Source organism: Leptinotarsa decemlineata, unplaced genomic scaffold (genome assembly GCF_025532065.1).
Source record: "Leptinotarsa decemlineata unplaced genomic scaffold, Ldec_3_MD MMD2_tig00026358_RagTag_RagTag, whole genome shotgun sequence".
In the NCBI taxonomy this organism is placed as follows: Eukaryota; Metazoa; Arthropoda; class Insecta; order Coleoptera; family Chrysomelidae; genus Leptinotarsa; species Leptinotarsa decemlineata.
Window position 1 is genome coordinate 2,312,858 of NW_027412703.1, and position 22,397 is coordinate 2,335,254.

At 35.5% G+C, this 22,397-nt stretch overlaps 3 protein-coding genes across 3 annotated transcripts in view; 2 read left to right on the forward strand and 1 right to left on the reverse strand.

Annotated features, from left to right (window-relative positions):
* Window positions 1-1,312: 1,312 nt before the first annotated feature.
* LOC141486526 (uncharacterized) lies at window positions 1,313-2,251 on the forward strand. Its single transcript, XM_074184652.1, has one exon. It carries the CDS (start codon window positions 1,313-1,315, stop codon window positions 2,249-2,251), a length of 939 nt encoding a protein of 312 aa, XP_074040753.1.
* Window positions 2,252-3,030: 779 nt separating this feature from the next.
* LOC111515022 (ADP-ribose pyrophosphatase, mitochondrial) lies at window positions 3,031-11,126 on the reverse strand. The gene is made up of 3 exons (XM_074184781.1): window positions 10,794-11,126; window positions 10,509-10,740; window positions 3,031-3,480 (listed from the first exon to the last, which is right to left on the reverse strand). The coding sequence occupies exons 1-3, from the start codon at window positions 10,972-10,974 to the stop codon at window positions 3,045-3,047; spliced, it is 849 nt and encodes a 282-aa protein (XP_074040882.1). The 5' UTR covers window positions 10,975-11,126; the 3' UTR covers window positions 3,031-3,044.
* Window positions 11,127-12,439: 1,313 nt separating this feature from the next.
* The window catches only part of KLHL18 (Kelch like family member 18), a 29,178-nt gene continuing 19,220 nt past the window's right edge, over window positions 12,440-22,397 (forward strand). Inside the window, exons 1-4 of the mRNA XM_074184759.1 lie at window positions 12,440-12,826; window positions 12,881-13,011; window positions 17,107-17,247; window positions 20,371-20,559. Of these exons, the coding sequence (XP_074040860.1) occupies window positions 12,629-12,826; window positions 12,881-13,011; window positions 17,107-17,247; window positions 20,371-20,559 (659 nt within the window). The 5' untranslated portion in view covers window positions 12,440-12,628. The remainder of the gene's footprint in view (window positions 12,827-12,880; window positions 13,012-17,106; window positions 17,248-20,370; window positions 20,560-22,397) is intronic.

Consider the following 22,397-nt stretch of genomic DNA (forward strand, 5'->3'; position numbering starts at 1 on the left):
GGCAGTAAACAAATCTAAAGAAATTAACTTCAAACATTCAAGCCAGTCTTGAATATACCAACACAGTAAGTTGAATGGACTCTCGGAGGTCTTCGCCTTGTCGTGGCGGGAGGGCTTGCGTGCTGCGATGAAGTGACTAGCTAGGTCGGCGGCAGCGTAGCTGCCAGTAGGGACTCCCACGCCGAACAGATAGTGACAGAGCAGCCAGACTAAGAAAGACCAAGCAACAGGAGTAAACCTATAAAATCCGAAATCCAAGGTGTTATGTGATCCGTGCCGAGGGATGAATGGCCATGCGTGAGTTGGCCTCGAACGGAGCCTTCGGGAAGGTGGCGATATCCCGGAGTACATAGCCTTAGCGGGGCATGGCGCACTACCCCGCTGGACTAATTACGTCCCTACTCGTGGGAATAGAAATGAATATAAACGAAGAATCAGAAACGGTATTTGTAGAGGGAGGCAACCACCCCATAATTGGAAGGACTGGCACAGTAGAGAAGGAAAAAGTAGGCGCGATTACACGCAGGTATTCGTTACCGGACTCAAAAAAACGCAAAGTAGGGGATACATCGCAGGAAACAGGAATAGATAACCCCTACAAGAAAAGGGAGAGCCCGGAGGCATTCACAATAATGGAGGCTATTAAGGCTAATAAACACCAAATGATGGAATTAGATAAAATTATAGCAGAGAATCCAAACATCAACAAGAGATTAAGAGATCTAGGACAAAAAATGAAAAGAACATCGGAACTACTCCAAAGGAAGTCTATAAAGGAGTGGTTGGATAGAAATAAAATGGAGGCAATCGAAAAAATGACTATCGATATAGATACGCAGACCATGCAGACCAAAGGGACGGAAATGGCCGATGCATCCACTCAAACCAACCCATGGAGAGAAGCACTGCCAGAAACTCTCAGCGAACTCGGGACGAAAATGGACTGGAAAGAATTTTGTAAGAAAGAGACTCTTAAATGGGAAGAGGGAGTTTTTACAAATACCAAAGTGGTTGTGGGAAACCCGCTGCAGACGGTGGACAGGACCGTTAAAGTAGTTATGGTTGGCCCAAATGAGGACATGAATAAAGGCATCCACAAGTTGTATAAGGAAAAATATCCTGAACTGGTAGAGGAGGAGGACGACTTTGTGGTTCTGGAACAATCCACCCGAATCAGAGGGACAGAAACGCAGAGCCGTAGAAAAGTAATCAAGATGATGCATGAAGGAACCCTACAGGACATATGGCAATAAAGTGCATTAACAGAAACGTAGGGGTCCGGAGAGTTAGAAAAGGGGCCGGGTATATAGTAATGGAATTGGAGGACATTGCAATTCTAGCCTGTTACATATCACCGAATATACCCCTGGAACAATATAAAAGAGAGGTCGATGATATCATGGACGCGGTAACCGAGGTAGATAAGAAAATGGTCATAGCCGGGGATATCAATGCGGCATCACCACTGTGGGGTTCCCCTCGCGCCAATGTAAAGGGAGAGCACTGGGCGGACTGGATTGCGTCCAAGAATCTGTCGGTGCAGAATAAGGGAGACATGCCTACATTCGTAAGGAGAGGCAGTGCAACGTTTATCGACGTAACGTTGACGACCAGGGGTATAACAAATAAAGTCAAAAACTGGGAAGTGCAAACGGAAGAGAGCCTAAGCCACCATAGGATTATAACGTTCGTAATTATTCAAAATAAGATTATGAGCACTAGTCACCTGAGGGGAAAAGCCGAAATAGACCACGAAACCTTCCAACAGGTTCTTTCTATATTTGAGAACAAAATTACGAACCACACAGAAATGACCCAGGCAATTAAGAGGGCACAAAGTGCGGCGACATTCAACGTACGCCCCCAGAGACGGGACCAGCCGTACTGGTGGAACGAGGATATTGGAAAGGCGAGAAGTCGGTGTAATGCAGCAAGGCGAGCACTGAGTAGATCCAGGAGGATAAGTCAAGTGGCGGAGGCAAGAGTCTTAGATATGGAAAGAGAGCATAGGGAACGTAGAAAAGAGTACAAAAAACTTATGAACGAATCTAAGAGAAGCGAATGGAATAAACTGTGCGAGGAAATAGATCAAGACATTTTTGGGCAGGGTTATAAAATAGTCACCCGAGCTATTAGGCATATAAATACTCCATATAACCTGACGCAGACCGAGAAAGAGAAGATCGTGAGAGAGCTCTTTCCAGAACACGAGGATACGGTATTCCCAAGTTACCCCGACTATAGAATTTAGGCTCTTCGAAATAACTGAGCTAGAGGAGGTGGCGGAAAAAATTAAGATCGGAAAGGCCCCTGGACCAGATAAGATTACGAACGAAGCAATGAGATTGGCTATCAAGACGGACCCACAAAACATCGTGGGAGTATATAACGACCTGCTCCAAGCGCAGAGCTTCCCGGAAGATTGGAAAAAGGCTAACATTACCCTCATACCTAAGGGACCCTTGGAAGAAAGAAAGTTTAGGTCAATATGCCTACTGGATGCGCCAGGTAAGACCTTTGAACACCTCATAAGGAATAGACTGGACCTAGAACTGGAGAGAAATAGAGGCAATACAACTTAAAGAGTCGACCTTCAACTTTGGAACGGGCACACTTGCAGACCGGTTTTGGGCTCATTAGCCACTCATCAGTGCAAGATAGTGGCCATCATCGACCTGAAGTCAATGATATCCATAATTAAAAATTGGAATTCTTTCAGAGTATTTCATTCCTCTTCCTAAGTTGGAGCGAACAACAAAATGTCACTCCATCTAGTGGACGAGGTACTAACCAACTGCATATCCGTAATTTGCCCGATTCCTCTGAATGAGGAAGAAAAACTTCCTTATTAGTCAGTGGGCTATAATCCAGCGCCCTTCGTGGTATTAGCCGGGGGAGTAGTTGTGGGAATCTTTCAAAGAAAGGAAGAAAACAATTCATTTCAAATTAAACACACGAAAGAAAATATCTTTCTTTCCCAAAAACTAATCTCTTCTAAAAAGACACCACTTTCAATCTAATTATATACCATTTTAAAGAAAATTTTACCAGTGAGCATTTAATAACTGAACTACAGTTTTCACAAATTGAGAGTGATTTGCATATAAGTTCAAATTTTCATCAACATCCATCCACTGAACATTCTGGGCGTCATCACCTGCCTTCAAATCGAACTTTCCAACCTGAAGCCCATTTTCATCATGGAAATTTACAGCTACAGTCTCCATCCAGGAATTATCGGTATTTCTGGGATCATCTACATAGCCTTCATAAATTTTTGTGCCAGCAGTGAAGAATGATTTGATCATCTCACAATCTTGTTGCTTTTGGAATGAAGAAGCATTCATGCTATCTAAAACTTCCTCGAGGAATTCTCTCTGTAACGTTTCAGTAACCTTTTCACCAGGATCAACCATCCCTCCTGGGAGGGCCCATTGTCCACAATCCCTTCTTTGAATGCAGCATAGTTGAAGAATTGGTCTGAAAATAATGAAGCTGATATAAATTCATAACCTCTTCAACGGTGCGGTAGAAAATAGGGATTCAGTTACTACATAAAGGGCAAGTAATCCTAATATTAGAAAAGATGGCCGACAATGAAGATGTATTGTCGGACAGCTCTGAAAAAGCGGAGATTGAACACTTTATGAAGTGCTGTGAGAACAAAAAATGTGGAGTAAAAGTTTGTATAAACTGTTTCGCGATTTATCATAAAAGTTGTGCGAAAAGGAACCAACAATTGAAGGTATCGGAAAACAAAGTGATATGCTGTGAAAAAACCGAGAACATACAAAATCAAAGGAACGAGAGTGAAAAAGAAATGCTGCTGCTAGAAATCAGGTATTTGAAGGAATTACTAGAAGATACAAGAGACAAAAACAGTATATTGAACATCAATAACAGTTTATTGCTAGATAAAGTGGCGATATTAGAAAAAAAATAATAGAAGAAATCATAAACCAGAGGAGAGTAATAAAGGCGCAAAAAACGTAAACATAAACAATTCGCATAAACGTCACATGAAAGTAACCCAGATAAAGAAAGCTTGAATAAAATAAACTCAACATCAATGCAAAGTCCTAATGTCCAACGAAGTGATTTAGTACCTCGCGAGCAGGTGGCGCACCTAAAAAAATACCACAAAAGTCAACCTATGGACATATTGCTGCCAAAACAAGCGTAAACAATAACAATCCAAACAGTGGACCCTATAATATTTATTCATTTATCCTGAATATATACAGACAGAGTCCAATTACATATACACAGTACCTAAACTACACTAAACCTAACACATATATAGATAAAAAGATACAATTGACAATAAAATTATTATAAATATAAAATCCCTATAATGAAATATATGAAATCATTGCAAATAGGTGTTAAAAAATATAGGAAATAGAAACGGGCTAGTGTGTAAATTCATAATATATATGTCATATCTGTAAAAATAAAAGAAACATGTAACATTAATTCATTCTTATTGAATAGAGAATAACAGAGATCTGAGATTGGTTGGGGTAATGTTTAAAATATTGATATCAGTGTTTTCAACTAATTTGTTTGTAGTTATCAAGGAGCAATCAACTGGAGAATTTACGTTGAAGTTATGAAATATGCAATCTCTTCGCCTCAGGCAGATATCTGGTATACTGAAATTGATGGAAGCGAGTACATCGAAAAAAAAAATGTTTCGTAATAAATTGAATATGAATAATATTTGAAAATTTTCTCGACGTTTTTTTAGGGTGCTTAAATTAAAATCTTCCATTTGTTTTACATAGGATATCATAAAAGGGTATATTCCACATTTTTTTAGATACATTGACCTGAGATATCGTTTTTGTACCTTTTCCAGCATATCAGAGTGGGTCAGCGTTTGGGGTGACCATATTACACACGCATATTCGAGTTTTGAACGAATGTAAGAATTAAAAAGTACTTTATAAGTCTTAAAGGTAAATTCATGACAAGTCCTGAGGATGAATCCAAGCCGTCTGAAACATTCCGCTTGCAGTCTTTCAATATGTTCATTGAAGTTGAAGTTTGAAGTAAACACTACACCTAGATCCTTGATTTCATTGACTCTCTCGATAGGAATATTATCAATGTTATAGAGTCTCTTGAAAGGGTTTCTTTTCCTGGTAAAAGTTATTATTCTACATTTGGATACATTCAAAGCCAGGTCATTATCCTTACAGAAAGCAGATATGGAGATAATGTCATTTTGTATGAAATCAGTATCTTCAAATGATTTGATGGATCTGTAAATTTTCAAGTCATCAGCGTATAACACAATTTTTGTATACCTAATATAATTAGATATATCGTTGACAAACATAACAAAGAGCAAAGGACCTAGTATTGAGCCCTGTGGTACACCCGAAGATGTTACGAAAGTATTTGATTTTCTATAGTTGAATTTCACAAAATTCTCGCGATTCAAAAGATACGACTTGAGTAAAGATGATAAGTTTTCTGAAAAAGAATATGCATGCAATTTCTTTATCAAGATATTGTGGTTGACCTTATCAAAGGCTTTTGCTAAGTCGGTATATATCGTGTCAACTTGAAATTTAATATTATTACCAATATAATCACTAATGAGGATTAAATTTGTTATAGTTGATTTTTTTGGTACAAAACCATGTTGTTCGTTAATTATGACTGGAGACACATGATGATACATCGGATAATATAAAACTTTTTCAAACGACAACAATGATAATTTCGTGGAAGTCAAATATCGAAAACGAAAGAAACAAAATAGAGTATACAAAAAGAATATTGGCACAGGTCCTAGCGATGATATTTCTGAGTTCTCAGGACCAGAGCGAAAAGTATGGCTTTATTTATACAGAGTGAAGAGGGCTGCAACAAAAGAACAGATAAAAGACTATATTACCAATAAACCAGGTTATAATAATGAAGTAAATGTGAAAGAGATCCCAACCACAGAAGATCGACTACGAAGATATGTAGTGACAGCACCACTATCGAAAAAGGATGAAATATACAAACTGGACTTCTGGCCTAGCGGAGTAGGTATTAGAAGATTTTATTTCACAAAACACACAGATTTTCTGAACCAATTAGGTGGAGATTTTTTATAGAAAATGAAACACAGGAGGCCCAGCAGAGCAATGTTCTGTTGAATATGGAACCGTATGATTGAAAAGAATATTTTGAAGTGAATCACTAAAATTATTGACGTCTTTTCTTTCAATGTTTGTATGTACCATATATATGTATATAGTGTGTTGTATATATAAATGTTTATATGAAATAAAGAATATATTATTATTATTATTATCTTTTCGAGCAATGAAGTGGAGTCAGGAAGAACTGAACGTGGTGATAAACGGCTTTCACCGGACAAGATATATTGTAAGGAGACAAACTCTTAGGTAGTTTGCAAGAATTTTACAATGACAAGAGTCAGTCAGTCAAAAATGCTTTATTGTCATTAAAATTTAGGTTTTGTTGACAAAGCAGGCTCAAGAACTAAAACAATCTGAAACATTAACATAAAAGTCAAGAATTAAAAACAAGATATTAATATGGGTGAAGCACACTTCAAAAAGTCTATGGGTAAAATTCAGTGATGAAAATTTTATAAGTTGCGAAGTCATCCGAAAGAAATTCCTCAATACTATAATAAGCTTCATCTAGCAGAAGTTTTTTTTACTCTTTTTCAAAACTGTTTGCAGCATGTTAACTTTCTGATTGAAAGGGGGAGATGATTGAAATATTTTTTGCTATTATAAAGAAGAATATGAAGAATATGAAGAATATGATTTTTGTCAAGAAAATTTAGGATTCTCTTTTTCATTAACTTTTCCACGATTTCAGATAGAGTTGACAGTGAAGAAATAGGCCTGAAGTTCTCGGGTATATTAGAATCGCCTCCTTTAAATAATGGAATAACTTCAGCAGTTTTTAGACAATATGGAAAATGTACCATTTATGAGAGATTTATTTATAACTTCTGCTAAGGTATCTAATACAGTGTTTGGCAGTCTAAGGAAAATTTTAAGCGAGAGAACATCCCATCCTGAAGAGTTTTTATGCTAGGGAGGATTTCTTTTATTTCATTTCCAGAGGTTGGGGAATAGTTGAATGAGTTCGATATGGCTACATACCTAAAGTAACTCATTGGGTTCTCATTGGTTGATATTTTTTTTGCTATTTTTTGAGCAATGGAACAGTAGTAAGTGTTTTATTCGTTTTAATTCAGTTCATTATCAACCAGATTTTTTTCTTTTTCCTTTCAATTCATCAAAAATTTTCCATATTTCCTGCTGTTTATTATTTGCATTTGATATTCAATTGCTGTAATAACTTGTTTTCACATTTTTTATGATTTTTCTTTAAATGTTTCCATAATTGTTATAGCAGATGTTGAAAAAAACATGATCTCTGAAATATTTGCGAATATATTGGAGACACCTCATATTTTTACAACTTTCAATGAAAAACTGTCTATTCTTTTGTGATTTTATTGCTATTATTGTCTATTATGGTCTACTAACATTTTTTATTAATATTTTATTCATTTTTTTACATTTATACTATTAAATGAAATTTTATTTATGTATATATACGAAATGTTCAAATAATTTCTATATGTGCACATTTATTTTATTTATATTTTATATGCTTTACTTCTGTCTATATTTCATTTCTGAACTGTGTATCTTTTACTTTGTCAACAAAACTAGACTTTTACGACAATAAAGTATATGTTGATTTGATTTATGAGATCTGTTCAAAAATTAAGAGGAAAGTTAAAATTTCGCGGGCTAACGATTAGCAATTTTTTAATGTTGGTACACTTGGCTCGAACATATGTTCACAGTTCAGCATGTTCAGTTTGTTGTTGATACACATAAAAGTTAGAAGTGTTTTGTGTGTTCGGCGATTTATTCCTATTGAAATACAATAATCAAAGAATTTGCATCAAAATTTGTGTAAAAAATGAAGTTAAGTGCTCAAAAAAACTTTAAATGTCGACAGTGGCATACGGTGATTGTACTCTGAGTCGGAAAAATGTGGTACAAGCTTTTCACAGAAGGTCGAGAAGACAACGGTCGCCCTGGACGCCCCAGCACATCAACAACCAATGAAAATGTTGTCATTTGTTATGGTGAATCGTCGAGTCAATATTAGAGAACTTGCTGGCTCATGTCATGCAAATTTTTCAAGAACTTTGGGCATAAAGCGTTCCAAAATTGCTGAATTCTGACCAAAACAAGCGTCGCATGAGCACCTGATGACGTTAACGGCGTTTCAGATTTGCTTAAAAGGGTCCTAACTAGTGACGAATCATGGGTATATTGTTATGACATCGAAACCAACAGTCCAACCTTCCTAATAGAAGATCCCAGGAGAGCCAAGACCAAAAAAAGCACGCCAAGCTAAATCAAATGACAAGGTTTTGCTCACTGGTTTCTTTGATTACCGCCGTGTAGCGCATTAGGAGTTTTTGCCATTTGGACGTATGGTCAATAAGTAGTATTATCTTGAATTTATGTACCGCTTGCGAGAAGCAATATGAAGAAAATGTCCAGTTTTTTTTAAAATAATGCATGACTTTTGCATCACGATATTGCACCTACTCACTCTTGTTCGTAATTTTTTGACAAAAAACAACACCATAATTATGGAGCTTACGACTCCAACTGACCTCCTTGTAAATTTAGATTTGGAGCGAACCTACAGACGAGATGGATGTTGAGCTTACGACTCCAACTGATTCCCCTGAAAATTTAGATCAGGAGCGAGAGCTTCTCAACTCTCCAACTCCTGATCTAATAACAATCTAAAAAAAAAGTTTGGTGGTGCAGCCATGAAACGACTGAATAGTCTCCTCAAGAGCGGGGTACCTTATGAAACCACCTTGCACCAAATTCTTGAGCGGCGTATGCAGAATCTGTCTCAGGTTGAGGAACAAACCCCCCTTGAGCAGGCTAGCAAACGTTTGCGCTCAAGTGATGATTCAGCAAAACCAGAGGTGAAAAAGCCCTGCACAGTTGAATCTAAGGCAACGTCAGGTGTAGCTGACGTGCAAAAACCCTCATATGGGAAGGTTGTCGAGGGTATCAAGGTGGGAATCTTGCACCTTTGAAAATATAGGTGTTGTGTCCAAGGTTGATTACACAACAGACTGGGTTAATAGTTTGGTGATAGTAGAGAAAAAAAGAATAGATCTCTTAGATTATGCCTTGATCCAAAAGATCTCAATAAAGCTATAATAATATAGTATTATGCTCCATGGGGATTTCCAGGTTGACTTTGAAAACAGCCTTGGCTGATACACCATCTGTTCACCTCCATACTGAAAGTTGTTTTCTTTTTCCTCTTTTTGTTTGTTTCAATTGTACTTTTATGTTGAATAAAGACGTATTATCATTATTATTACCTTTAACGAATAGAAAGATAAAATGGGCCCTGTGAAAATTATCCCAAACTTCACTCGGTGATCATTTGGGCTCTTATAATAATACTTTTTTTAAAATCCCATTTATCATGGTGATTTATATTGTTTAAAATATAACAGAATGTATTCAGATTTTTTTCAAGACTTTATTGTCTCTTCTCCAGGAACTCGATAGTACAATGAGATGATATAATAACAATTGTAAAACAAGTGAAACCTATGAAAGTTGAGTTTATTAATGAAAGATATCTCTTTATATGAAATAAACAAAAAAAATTAAGGCAACTCAATCGGGTCGATAAACCGGTTGCCTAATAATTCGATTTTCGAAACATGATTGAAAACCTATCTTTTCTAAAAAAATGCTAGGCCATCAAAGAATTTTGGTAACTCAACAATTATTAACTCTAACGTATGTTATTTATTTCATATCTGTTGTGTTATCTGTTAGACTATAAGTACTATTTTTAATTATGTTATACATTTTTACCATACTATTTTGTGAAGAAAAATACTTTCCTAAATCAAAACGAGAATATTTTTAGGAGAGATTATTTTTTGGGAAAAAACGTTTTGGCTTTCTACTTCTCCATATTTATAAAAAAAATGTGGGAAAATTTCAAAGTTGAGAATGATAGTGTTCCATTTAGGTGAAATTTTATATATTAAAGTTTCATATTTGAATAAGTGACTTTCATATAATTCAATGTTCAATATGTAAGTAGTTGTGTCAATGTATTTCAACTTTTATGTGAAAGTAATTGTTACGGGACGGCTTATATTTCCAGTTGGTATATGAAAGTAACTTTCGCACATCTCTGCTTTCCTCCTTTCTGTAGATTTTCGTCAATTTTTTTTATACAGATAGAGGAGTAAAAAGGAATCTGTTTTCTCAAAAATTTTATACTGCTTGACAAAATGAAAATTCTGCAAAATTCTTGATTCATCTCTTTTCGCATGTTAAAGTCAATTCAAAAGCGTGCTCAAATCCTCTCTATTTATATTGATCTAAATTGAATTAATCATATGTGGGTTAGCATATATCTCTACCTTTATTCATACGTACAATTTAGTGACAGTATTAATTTCTTTTTCTCCATTCACCATTTTCCATCTCGTTACTATGGGATCTGCAGCATGATTTGGACCCCATTTACCAAGAATCCCACGTCCTTTTATACCAGTTCGCCCTTCAGGATTCTGTGGTCTACCATCAACAATATTGTAAATTCCCATAAAACTCTTACGATTTATGACTCCATCCAACTCATTCCACTTTGGTTCAAATTTAGGGTCATCTGAAAACTACTTGAATTTCTATCGGTATCCAAAGAAATTTGTTTTATCTTACAAAGTGGTGGGTCAGCCCAAGGTTTGTTCAACAGAACTTCAGAATTATATTCTGGAGGATCATAACCATTCCAATTTGCATTCCAACTAACAAGATCTTCAGTAACAACCACTCTTTTCAATTCCGTAAATGGATATGTTCCATTTCTACATTTTGAATGAACCATCCTTATCAAAATCATAGGAGAGCAGCTCAAAAATATATTAATGGTATTTTTTTGGTAAAATAAATATTTTAAGCAAGCTACTAAATACAAAAATAATAACTTCACTTTCCAACAATAATTTTGATGCTTTTTGCAATGAGTACTACTGTAGAAGAATAAAGTACAGTATTTTGTGCCAACTTCAACTTCACATAAATTTCTGACAATCCCCGATAACATAATTAACAATGTTGCCAAGCATCTACTACATGTTGAATATTTAACCGTACGTTCCACTAGCCCTCACATCGATCAATATACCCCTTTGACGTCATTACTTTCGCTCACGGCAAGTTCACAGTGACCCGTCTGAAGAGATGGGTCAAAGTGAATGTTGAGAATGTTTTGGAAAAGTTTTTGAATCGATTCATTTCAAAATAAACTCCTTACAAAGGTGTGCAGATAATGCAAAGAAGTAACTTTTTCTTACAGTTTGTGTCCAAGGTGTCGTTTCCACTGGAGCGATATTATAAGCGATGCAACATGAGCAATCTTTTGTCGCCCGATGCATCCTTTATCCTCGCAACATTCCAGTGCACACTAGAGCGATACGGTAGCCTATAGGATAAGCAACGGAGCAGTTGTCTTGATCAGTCGTCATGAGCTCCTCAGAGGAGGACGTTGTTTTTGCTTACCGGTACTCGCAAAAGAGGAAACTGGAATCTGGAAAATACTGGATACACCCATATAATGTTTAATATTAAACACAGTTCGGCAATGGTTTCCTGTGAGCTCTCTCAACATGAATAGAAATTTAGAGAATTTCATAGAATGACCTCAAATAGTTACCATATTTTATTGAGATTGGTGTCAAGGGGACTGGAGAAGCACAGGTTCTGCTCCACCAATTTCACGAAGGAAATAGAGGATTGCACATCTTCTTGATGACCCAACATGAACGTGCCGAACGATATTGCGCCTTCCTTTTGCTCGAATGACCCGGTAACTGTGTCCCTTTCATCAACGTGACTCCGATAATTATAATAATCGGTATAGTATCGCGATCGCTCCATTGTCCACTTGATAAGTTGCTTTCATTATGTATGCACGATTATGAGTGATCGGTGTCAAATCAGGATCGGGTTGCATATCGAATCACCTGTTGCATCGCTTATCGTATCGCTCCAGTGGGAACAGCGCCTAATAATTACTTCTCCGCATAATCTACACATCTTTGTATATAGAGAGTTTATTCTTAAAACAACTGTTCTTCCTTTCTCTGGAAGATTCCCATATTTTTTGTAAAAAGATGAAGAAGTAGAAAGCCAAAACCTTTCTTTCTTGGACTTTGTTTCTGTTACCGGATTTGCACTTCTGAAAAGAATTCCATAGAATATTTTTTTCGATAAATGAACCATAAATGGTTTCATCGAATTCAGTCGAAAATTGACAGCTGAATGTTGGCACCCAGCAATTCACAGTGTTTCAAATCTGATCGGAATTTCTCCGAGTGAATAGATCAAATCGGTTGGGAATTGGGAAAGAAAGAACCAAAACAAACTTGAGAATGTCTGTTGTTTTATAGTCATAATGTCTATGATTATTATTTGTATTGTTTGTTAATTATTATTTCTTATGTTGCTTCTTATTTAATCAAAGATTTTATTGCTCCTCATCTAGTGTTATAAACATGGACTGGAGTTTGAATTATGACGAACCCGATAATCCAGCCCATTGGAATTGTTCTGAAGCTGCTAATACTACAAGAAATGTTTTAGAAACAAACAACGACAATTTGGTATTTCAACAAAATGATTTGTTTCCTTCAGCTTTCCCAGTTTTGGCTGATATTCGGCGCCAAGGAAAACTATGTGATGTCGTACTGAAGGTATTTTATTAAGATTCAAGAAATTGTTGACAAAGGCTAACAAGCATTTTTCAGGTCAATGGTCAACATTTCAGCGCTCACAAAATAGTGTTAGCTTCGACAATTCCTTATTTTTATGCCATGTTTATGAATGACATGATAGAATCCAGAAACAAGGAAATCGAAATCAAGTGTATTGATGCAACGTAAGGATAATGATAAGAATCAGTGTACATTAGCGTAAAATAGCTCCAATAGAAAAAATATAAAAAAACAAACATCATAAACGAATAATAAAATCTTATGTCTGAATAAAATGCCGTAGTTGGGGAGTAACAAGATTCAGTTATAAATGACTCTTTTCAAAATTAAGTATGTTCACCAGAACAAGAAGAAACATAAAGAGTACTGACATAAGATAACAGGGATTTCGCATGGGTAACCTCCATAAAGAAACCGTTTGGGAAGAGAATGGACGAGCTGCTTCAGTAAAGCTACGTCACTTAAGTTGTATTCAGTATATATTTGAATGAAATTCAGGGTGCTGAAATTTATTGCTTTTTTTTGTAATTTTTTCATCAAGAGTGCCATAGGTCGAGAGTTTTTGACAAAATATTTTACATAGGGAAGGGGCTCAAGCCATTAAACTAGGGATATTCTTTGCATCTTGGGACAACCAATATTACAGTTGGGACAAGGAAAGAATAAATGTGCATCATCATTAAAATGCATGATAAAACAACAAAGTTTGCTTTACATCATAGGGAGCTCTTATTTGAATAACTAGACAGAGGTGAGCTAATTATCAACAATTTCTTAGATTTTGAGACCAATCAATGAAGTGAAACTATCGTTGACAGTTCACATTGTTCACATAGAGTATAGTAGAATACTTTATTTGACTATAGTACATTTATGGTGAGTCACCAATACAGAAATCAATACAGAAAGATGTTACAAAGATGAAAAAATAAAAGTTGAGGGTGTAGTTTCACTAAAAGGATACATATGAAATTAACTAACTGAGGATTTGTTGAGGTCTTTGACAAGTTGAAGACCCTGCCACGTTTATATATTCCTCAATGTTATAAAAACAGTGTTGGAGAGGAAACTTTTTAATAGAAAATTTGAATTTTGCAACGCTTAGTTCCTTCAGGAACGAGTGAAGATGGTTGCTTTGCTTCATTTCTTTGAAGTCTGACTTTATGTTGTTCACTTCAACATATTGGTACCTATTTGTGAGATAAGATTGGAAGAGCTTGAGAGCTATGCCCCGGACACCATAGTAACGCAGTTTTTCAATGAAAACATGCGATACACAGTCAAAAGTGTTTGTCAGGTCACATAGAGTCAAAGAAGAGTGCTTTCCCTAATCAAGACCTTCGCCTGTGTTAAGACACTAGTTTGTAAGATGCTTGAAAACCATATTGGGAACTGTTGGAGTAGAACTGATTTTCAAAGTAAGAATATAAATGATTTTTCAAAATTATCCCAATTATATTGAAAGGATTATATTTTTAGGAGTGATCAAATTTTGGGAAAGAAAGTTTTTGGCTATCTACTACTCCATCTTGATACAAAAAAATGTGTAAATCTTCCAAAGAAAATAAGGAAGCAATCAATTTTAAAAGAAGTAACTCTATACATAGATGTGTAGATTATGCAAAGAAGTAACTTTTAGACACAAACTTGAAGAAAAAGCCCTTCTGAAACAGCTACTTTCATATAAACATTGAATTACACGAAAGAAAAATTCTTTCAAAACAAATACTCTCATATGAACACTGAATTATACAAAAACACTGAGTAGAGAAAAGTGAGGAACTAATAAAAGATGCTTGGATTCCATAAGTGTGGGAATGAAGCAACTCCATTGTATTTACTGAACAAAATTAAACAAAAATACCAGTCCTAAACTGAGTTTATTGTTATGACGAAAAAGGTTAATGCAGTCAAGCTGCTGGAAAATAATTCCATAAAATCAAAAGAGAAATATATATATATTTATATATACATACACACACATCGGAAAAGTCTAGGGATATTTTTATAACATACTAAATATCATAAAAATAAATGCATGAGGTCGTTTAATTTCGATTAAATTGGTACACTCGACCACCCTGTAGATTTCTATGGGTTGAACAAAGCCTGCAAAAACGGTAACTAATCTTTTATCAAGTTTTTTACAAACTGTATGTTTTCGGCTAAAATGAATAATCTGAAAGTGTCGAGTTTGTACATTCTATGCAGTTCTTGCTCAGAAATTAAACTGGAAATATTGTGCTTTAACATGGAACGCCATCACTTACCATTGGCTGAGATGAATAGAGCTGTAGGGCTTCTTCAAGGTGGCATGCGACAAAATGATGTAGCTCTTCGTTTGGGGGTCTCCCAAAGTGTTATCAGTCGATCGTGGCGGCGTTTCTGTGAAACTGGTAGTCCAGCCGAACAACATCCAGGGCGAGGACGCGCTACAACTGCAGTTCAAGACCGATTTTTGGTCTTAACCGCAAGAAGACAACCGACAATCACAGCACCTGAGTTGGTTAACGTGTTGCAGCAGACTCACCAGGTAACCATTGGTCGTGATACTGTCAGAAATCGACTGCATGAAACAGATCTCCACAACAGAAGGCCACTTAGATGTCCACCTTTGTCGAGAGGCAATCGCGGTAGAAGATTAGAGTGGTGTCAAGAACATCAAAACTGGGATGCAAATGATTGGGCCACAGTTTTGTTTACAGACGAATTCAGATTTGGATTTTATCCAGATTCTCGTCGAGTAAGACTGTGGAGACGACCTGGAAATAATGAACGTTTGAGACACGTCCAGGAAGTCCACACATACAGAGGTGGTACAGTAATGCTATGGGGCGGAATCATGATCGGCGGCAGAACCGATCTCGTTTTTCCAAATCGCTTCCTCATAGCTCGACAGTACCTCGACACCATTCTTCTACCTTCTACCTATCTTCCGTCCGTTTGCTGGTGCTGTTGGTGAAAACTTCCACCTAATGCACGATAATGCTCGTCCACATGTCGCGCGTCTAGTGACTGACTGGCTCACCAACGAAGGAGTTGATGTATTGCCATGGCCAGCACAATCACCGGACCTGAATCCCATCGAGCATGTGTGGGACATGCTTCAACGAAGAATTACTCCGCATATGGGGAACATTCACACAACGTTTCAATTGAGAGAGCTTTTAATCGCTGAATGGGCAAATGTACCTCAACAAGACATTGACAATCTCATTTTGTCGATGCACGATAGATGTAGGGCCGTAATAAACCAGCGTGGAGGCCATACTTTGTACTGATTCCAATTTTTTTTTGTATTATGATTTTTTTTCGGGGTGCCAAAGAAGAGCCATATTTTTTTTTAGTTTTGCTTATATGCGCACTCAGTATTTTTGACCATTTAATAAATTTTGTTGTAAGTTACATTCGTTTAATAATCACCCGTCAACTGTTTTTTCCCTAAAGCGATCTAAAAAAAATTATTGCCATTTTTAAAAATATCCCTAGACTTTTCCGATGTGTGTGTATATATATATATATATATATATATATATATATATATATATATATATAATCTTCCTCTTTGAAGATGATCACTTGGTGATCGAAACATGTATCGAGGTGTTAAAAATAACGATTTTGTGTTGGGAAAGAAACTCCAGTAATATCATTACTACACCGAAGGTTCCAAACAGTGCATCATAAGTATTTCTCATAATATGTTGATTTATGGCATAAATTCAGTGAATAATATAAAGAACATTTTTAATTATAGAAACATAAAAAAAGTAATACAAAGTATGAAATTATTAAACAACAAAAATTAATTGGCGCTCCGGGTCGACTTGATTGATATCACTTGATTTGGTAACTTAAAGAGAGTTTGTGAATTTATTGAAGATTAGAAGTTTTGAGGGAGTTAACAGGGAAAATAAAATTCATTTCATGAAATGGTTTTCTAAGTAAAACTTTTTTTCTATTTGAGCTGTTTAGCTGGGATCGGACCAATGCAACAAAAAATGAAAATCATTCACGAACATTGCTGTATTTTGCGCCAGTTTTGAATGTTCCCAAGGGGTGTCAGTACATCAAACAAAATCTACATACTCAACTAAAAGTGTTGTAAAATTTTAGTTGTCATTCGCGATGAGTAGTATGCTTGTTGAAAAATGTTAGCAAATGTTTTGTGCTGTTGGTTGCATTGGTCTAGACCCAACTTTAGAATAATTTACCTCTTTTGCAGTTTCCAATAATGATTTACTTTAACGATTTTTCAGTGCATTAGAGGCATTAATAAATTTTGCCTACTCGGGAAAAGTAACGTTGGACAAGAACAATGTCCAGAGTATTATGATAGGAGCGTCTTTCTTGCAATTGAGTAAAGTAAGAGATGCATGTGCAAATTATTTACTCTTAAGGTAAGTGTTTAATGAACCAATAATAATAAAAAGTTAAATCAGAATTGGAACCTTTTTCAACAGGTTCAGTACCAAGTAATGCTTAAATTGTCAAAGTAAAACCATTATTTGAAGCAAGTAGAAAATACAAATTGACGAATTATAGACCAACTTCAGTTTTACCAGATTCATCTGAAATTATTGAGAAATCAGCAAATTCTAGGTTGTTTGAATATCATGAAAAGGCAAAATTATTATATGATGGGCAATACGGATTTTGAAAAAACAGTGATACAGAGTCCGCAGTATTAGATGCTCAAACCCAATTCCAGCTAGATTTAAAGCAAATTCAAATCCAAGATAGAGTGGATGTAAACATTGACATGCCCTACGCACGTGATATTGAAAATCCCAAGAATTGGCCAGGGTCGTATTCAGAACCAACATCTTGTTGATCGCAAATGCTATATCATACTTAGGAAAACTTTTTTATAATAACGAGTGAAATGCACAAGTTTTGCAGTTTAACGGGAAAAATGCAGATAATATGTGTAATATAAAAAGATTTTCATTGGATTTTTCACAGCGCACTCAAGCATTATATGAAAAGAGACGTAATTATTTCTTTATTGATAATTTTTATTTTATGTAAAATCAAAAGGAATATTAATCAAAATTATTCAACTGGATGAATTTGTCTCTTCATCAGTAGTGTCATCCTCACCAATCTGAATTATCAGTGGCTCGATTTGTGCCTCTATTATGTTATCAAGCTTCCACATCTTTGTCTCGACTTCCGATATCACATGCCGAACACACTTCTCCCATTTCTCCGCTGTGACTCTTTTCAAAGCCTCATCAAAAGGTACTTTGAGATCTGCAAATTTGAACGTGGTGTTATGCTGAGCTACAAAATTCTTCACATCCGCCCATATTAACTCGATGGGATTGAGCTCGCAGTGGTATGGAGGCAGGCGAAGGACAATTTTGTTTTGGCCTGCTGCCATCTCATTGACTATATTTTTGGTATTCAAGCTTGCGCTTCTTGACAATTTTTAGTAGCTGTACTCTCAGCATTGAGTCTTCAAAGCTAATATTCTTTGATCGCAGCCAATTTTGAATAATAACAGCTTATATAGGTATACAATATGGCTGTTGAAGAATGAAGAACGAATATTATTATTATTATTATACCTAAATAAATGTGTACATGCAAGAATAGTATCAGTATGTATTGAAAATGTGAGTTTTTCATCATGGGAAATTATGGTGAACAATCAATATCGTAATTAATAAAATTATTGTTTTTCTATTTGATTTTTTAAAATTTTATTTATTTTATTTTTCCAGTTTCCAATTAGTACACGAGTCTCATATCAATCAGATTGTTTCCTGCCGATTTTTTGTTCTTCAGTTGCGAAATCATATATTTGACTTCAATATCATTATTGTTTTTTTTTATATCCATCCATTTTTTTTTTTGCTAATTCTGGTCCGACATTGGTGTAATGATCATTAAAGTTATTTGCTATGTCCAACAGGTCATTTGATATATATCCATCATTCAATTTCATACAATTTATGTCTGTTGAGATGGGACTTGAGATTATTTCATTGACAGTTTCCCACAATACCTTTGAGTTCTCTTTGTTTGCCTGAATTTTATTTTTGTAGAAGTCTATTTTTGTTTTTTTAATAAGTTTGTCTAGACTTTTTTATATTCTGTATACTCTAACTGAAGTGTTTTACTATTTGGATCTTTTTTAATTTGTAATACATGTGATAAATAACCTAATAACTTGTTCACCATTGACGAGTCAATTCATGAAAATCCATCTTTTTTCAATAGTTGGATTTATGAAAAAACTGACGAATAGAATAGGTATTTTGATTTTGTCTGTATTTAATCATGGGTACAATTAATATTGTGAAAATTTAGTATCAGTTTACTTATTTCCTTCAACACTAATCATTGATCAAATTATTGTGGATGACACATACAGAGACACGAATTTATCTACCTTCTTTTTTCTACTACTTGGGAACCCTCTGAATTCAATCACTCCAAGTCTCCTGCAAACTGTAACCTCATAGGCTCATTGCGCCCCCCCCCCGTATCGTATTCATGACGCCCATTTCAATAATGTACTCCCCTGTATAGTTTCTACAGGTCCCTCGCGGGATTTATGTCACGATTTTTCTGATCATAATTTGGGTTGTTCATAAATTTTATTTGCCGCCTGTGATCCAGTGATAAAATCTGTCAAGCTATTTCTGCCCCTTTGACGCATTGCTTCAGCTAAGATCTCCGTTGTACAACTCTATTTTGTTCGTGTTCAATGGACAGTGTCCGATGAGTAGCTCTGTAATTATTCTTTGAGCCAATCCCTGCTTTGTTAAAGTTGTTCTTCACTTCTCGGACGGTCCCTTTATGAAGGTTTTCTCATATGGGTATATTTTTCTAGTAATTATTCTAGGAATTAATCAATTAAACTACTTACCTTTTAGATAGAAAACAAGCCCGACTGACTACTTCACTGAAAGATTATTTAACAATAAAACTAAAATAATGTGGCTCAAATCGAGAACACAGCTTTTTAACAATATAGTTAAACGAGCTAACTTTTGATAGAAAATACAATTTGACTGTACTATAACTAAGATCCGTATAGACGTGCGCCAGGTCGATATTTTACCGCACACTACTACAAACCGAATGCAATGTTTCTAAATCGCTTAATAAAGGAGTGTTGAAGCGTAAAGTCGTCATCTGTGCCTGTATAAGTCATAGCCGGTAAGAAAATCAACAATATCCACTAATCAATCTATGCAATTGAAAGAAATAACTAGATGATTATTTCTTACTTATAGTAGTCTGTCCATGAATAATTTTTCTTGCTGTTGAATTATTCTACCAGAGATTTCACTTGTTTGTCCTTTTATGGTATTCGATTGATGACTCCTCACTTTTCTGTTTCCTCAAAGAAATTCGCCAACACTAGTTTGAAGATTTTTTGTGCCAGCAATATTTCGGGAAACAGCACGAGAGTGAGTTTTTTTATTACTTCAATACCAAACTTGTGTTTGGTTGTTGCAAGATAATTATGAGTGTTGAATGTTTTAACGAGTTTTGTTCAATTTTAGGATTCATCCACAAAATGCATTAGGATTTAGACATTTCGCAGAATCATTGGGATGTTCAACCTTGGCTGAGTCCGCAGAAAAATATATCGAATCATATTTTCATGAAGTATCCCAACACGAAGAATATTTGAACTTACAAGTAGAAGACATAAAGAATTTGTTTACCAAGAATGAACTCAGAGTTGATAGGTAGGTTGAGGTTCTATTTCAGCAATAATAAATCTGGGTACCTATTGTTTTATTTTTTGAAAAAATAATTCTGTATTTCACAAGGGGTGCATTTTTTCAATTCACCCTTTTTAACTATTAAAATCCAGTGGTGACACAGAGTGTTTTTTAACAACTTTTAATATTCCTTGTGGTTGTAATAATAGTTGATAGTCGCTTCATTATTTTAAATTCAGCATTCTGTCTATATTTGAAAAATTTTTAATAAAAAAACATGATTGCAGACCTTTCAATTATGAGTGTTTTGTTGTAAGAAGAAAAATATGTGTAAAATGAATAGAAAGAACTAGATTCAAATAAGAGATTTCAATTTTATTGACGATCTTTCGATAGCGTGCATGTCTGCACATACACAAAAAATATTCATATTGCAAAAACGGTGTCTCAGAAAAATATTCAACCTTTCTCAAAGAGAAAGCTGTAAACATTAACAGGTCTCTATATTTATGAATCTGTGGTATGTGTCAAAGAAAATATATCTCTTTTTGGGACTCAAGATAGAAACCATACCCACAATACACGAAACAAAAATATACCTTTTTCAATCATTGATATTTATAACAAGATACCTGAATCTCTCAGAACTTTGTATTCTATGATCATGAAGAATAAATTGAAAACTTTGCTTCTTCCTGAAGCTAATTATTCGCTGGAAGAATTCTTCAATGTTAATTTAAACTGATGTTGTTCGCGTTAAATATTTCATGTCATATCATTCTGCATTGTGATGTAGTTTAGTCTCTACATATAGATGTATATGTTCGTGTTCTGTATCTAATATTTTTTTTGTACCTTGGGAGCTGTCTGACTTGTCCATTTAGTCCAAGTGTTCAGAAAACACTGCAGCCTCTTGGGCTTATTGCGTTTATTCTCCCATCTTCTCATGACACCAATTCCAGCAGTCTCGTTCCCTGTACTAGTTTGTACAGATTTCGTGTTGGATGCTCGTCATATTCTTCTGGACGTACGTATGTCCATATATTGCCTGCCTGTAGAGCTATCCCTCCGTTGCATATTCTGCAGCTGAGGTCTTCGTTGTACAGCCCCATTTTATTCAGGTGTCCTCTAAGCGGACAATGACCGGTTAGTAGCCCTGTAATTATTCTGAGCCGATCCCTACTATATTGAAGTAGTTCTTCGATTCTTGTCTCGGACGGTTTCCTAATGAAGGTTCTACTGTGTTTGTTGCCAGGTACTTTTGTCCAGTACTCTGTGTGCTTCTTATTGCTCCATGTCCAAAACTGGTTCAGAACCTATATATGAAGTTGATGATCCGCGTCTAGAGCATTCATCAGCTTTATCATTACCTGTGATTCCTGAATGCCCTGGCACCCAGTACAAAGTTAATTTGTTCCTGTTTGCAAGTTCATTCAGTTCTTCAGGGCATTCCCAGACCAGTTTTGATGTCAGAGCCCCTAGTGCGCTCTTGCTGTCGGTAAAAATATTGATCCGCTCATTTCTTTGAGGTCTCAATTTAATGAGCCTTACACACTGCAAGATAGCATACACTTCCGCCTGAAAGACGGATTTATTTATTTATTTATTCATCCAAACAGGCTGATTAGCCTAATTACATGGATATAACAAAAAAAAAATAAAACAAAAATTTTAGTTCAATACTAATACATATACGATAAAATTAATACTAAAAATAGCAACATAATGTTTACACAACCTTAACTGCCAATATACCAGAATGACAGGGAGACGTTATTCAGAAATACTAACCAAATAATTTAATATCAATTGGCGAAAACTGTTTTGCGATAAAGTCCAGTCCAATGATATTAAAACACCTG

Coding starts and splice junctions, on each gene's coding strand:
- LOC141486526 (XM_074184652.1), top strand. CDS start 1,313: ATGGAATTGGAGGACATTGCAATTCTAGCCTGTTACATATCACCGAAT.
- LOC111515022 (XM_074184781.1), bottom strand. CDS start 10,974: ATGATTTTGATAAGGATGGTTCATTCAAAATGTAGAAATGGAACATAT. Junction 10,741..10,793: donor TTGGGCTGACCCACCACTTT/GTAAGATAAAAC, acceptor AGTAGTTTTCAG/ATGACCCTAAATTTGAACCA. Junction 3,481..10,508: donor ATTAATACTGTCACTAAATT/GTACGTATGAAT, acceptor CATTATTTTCAG/ACCAATTCTTCAACTATGCT.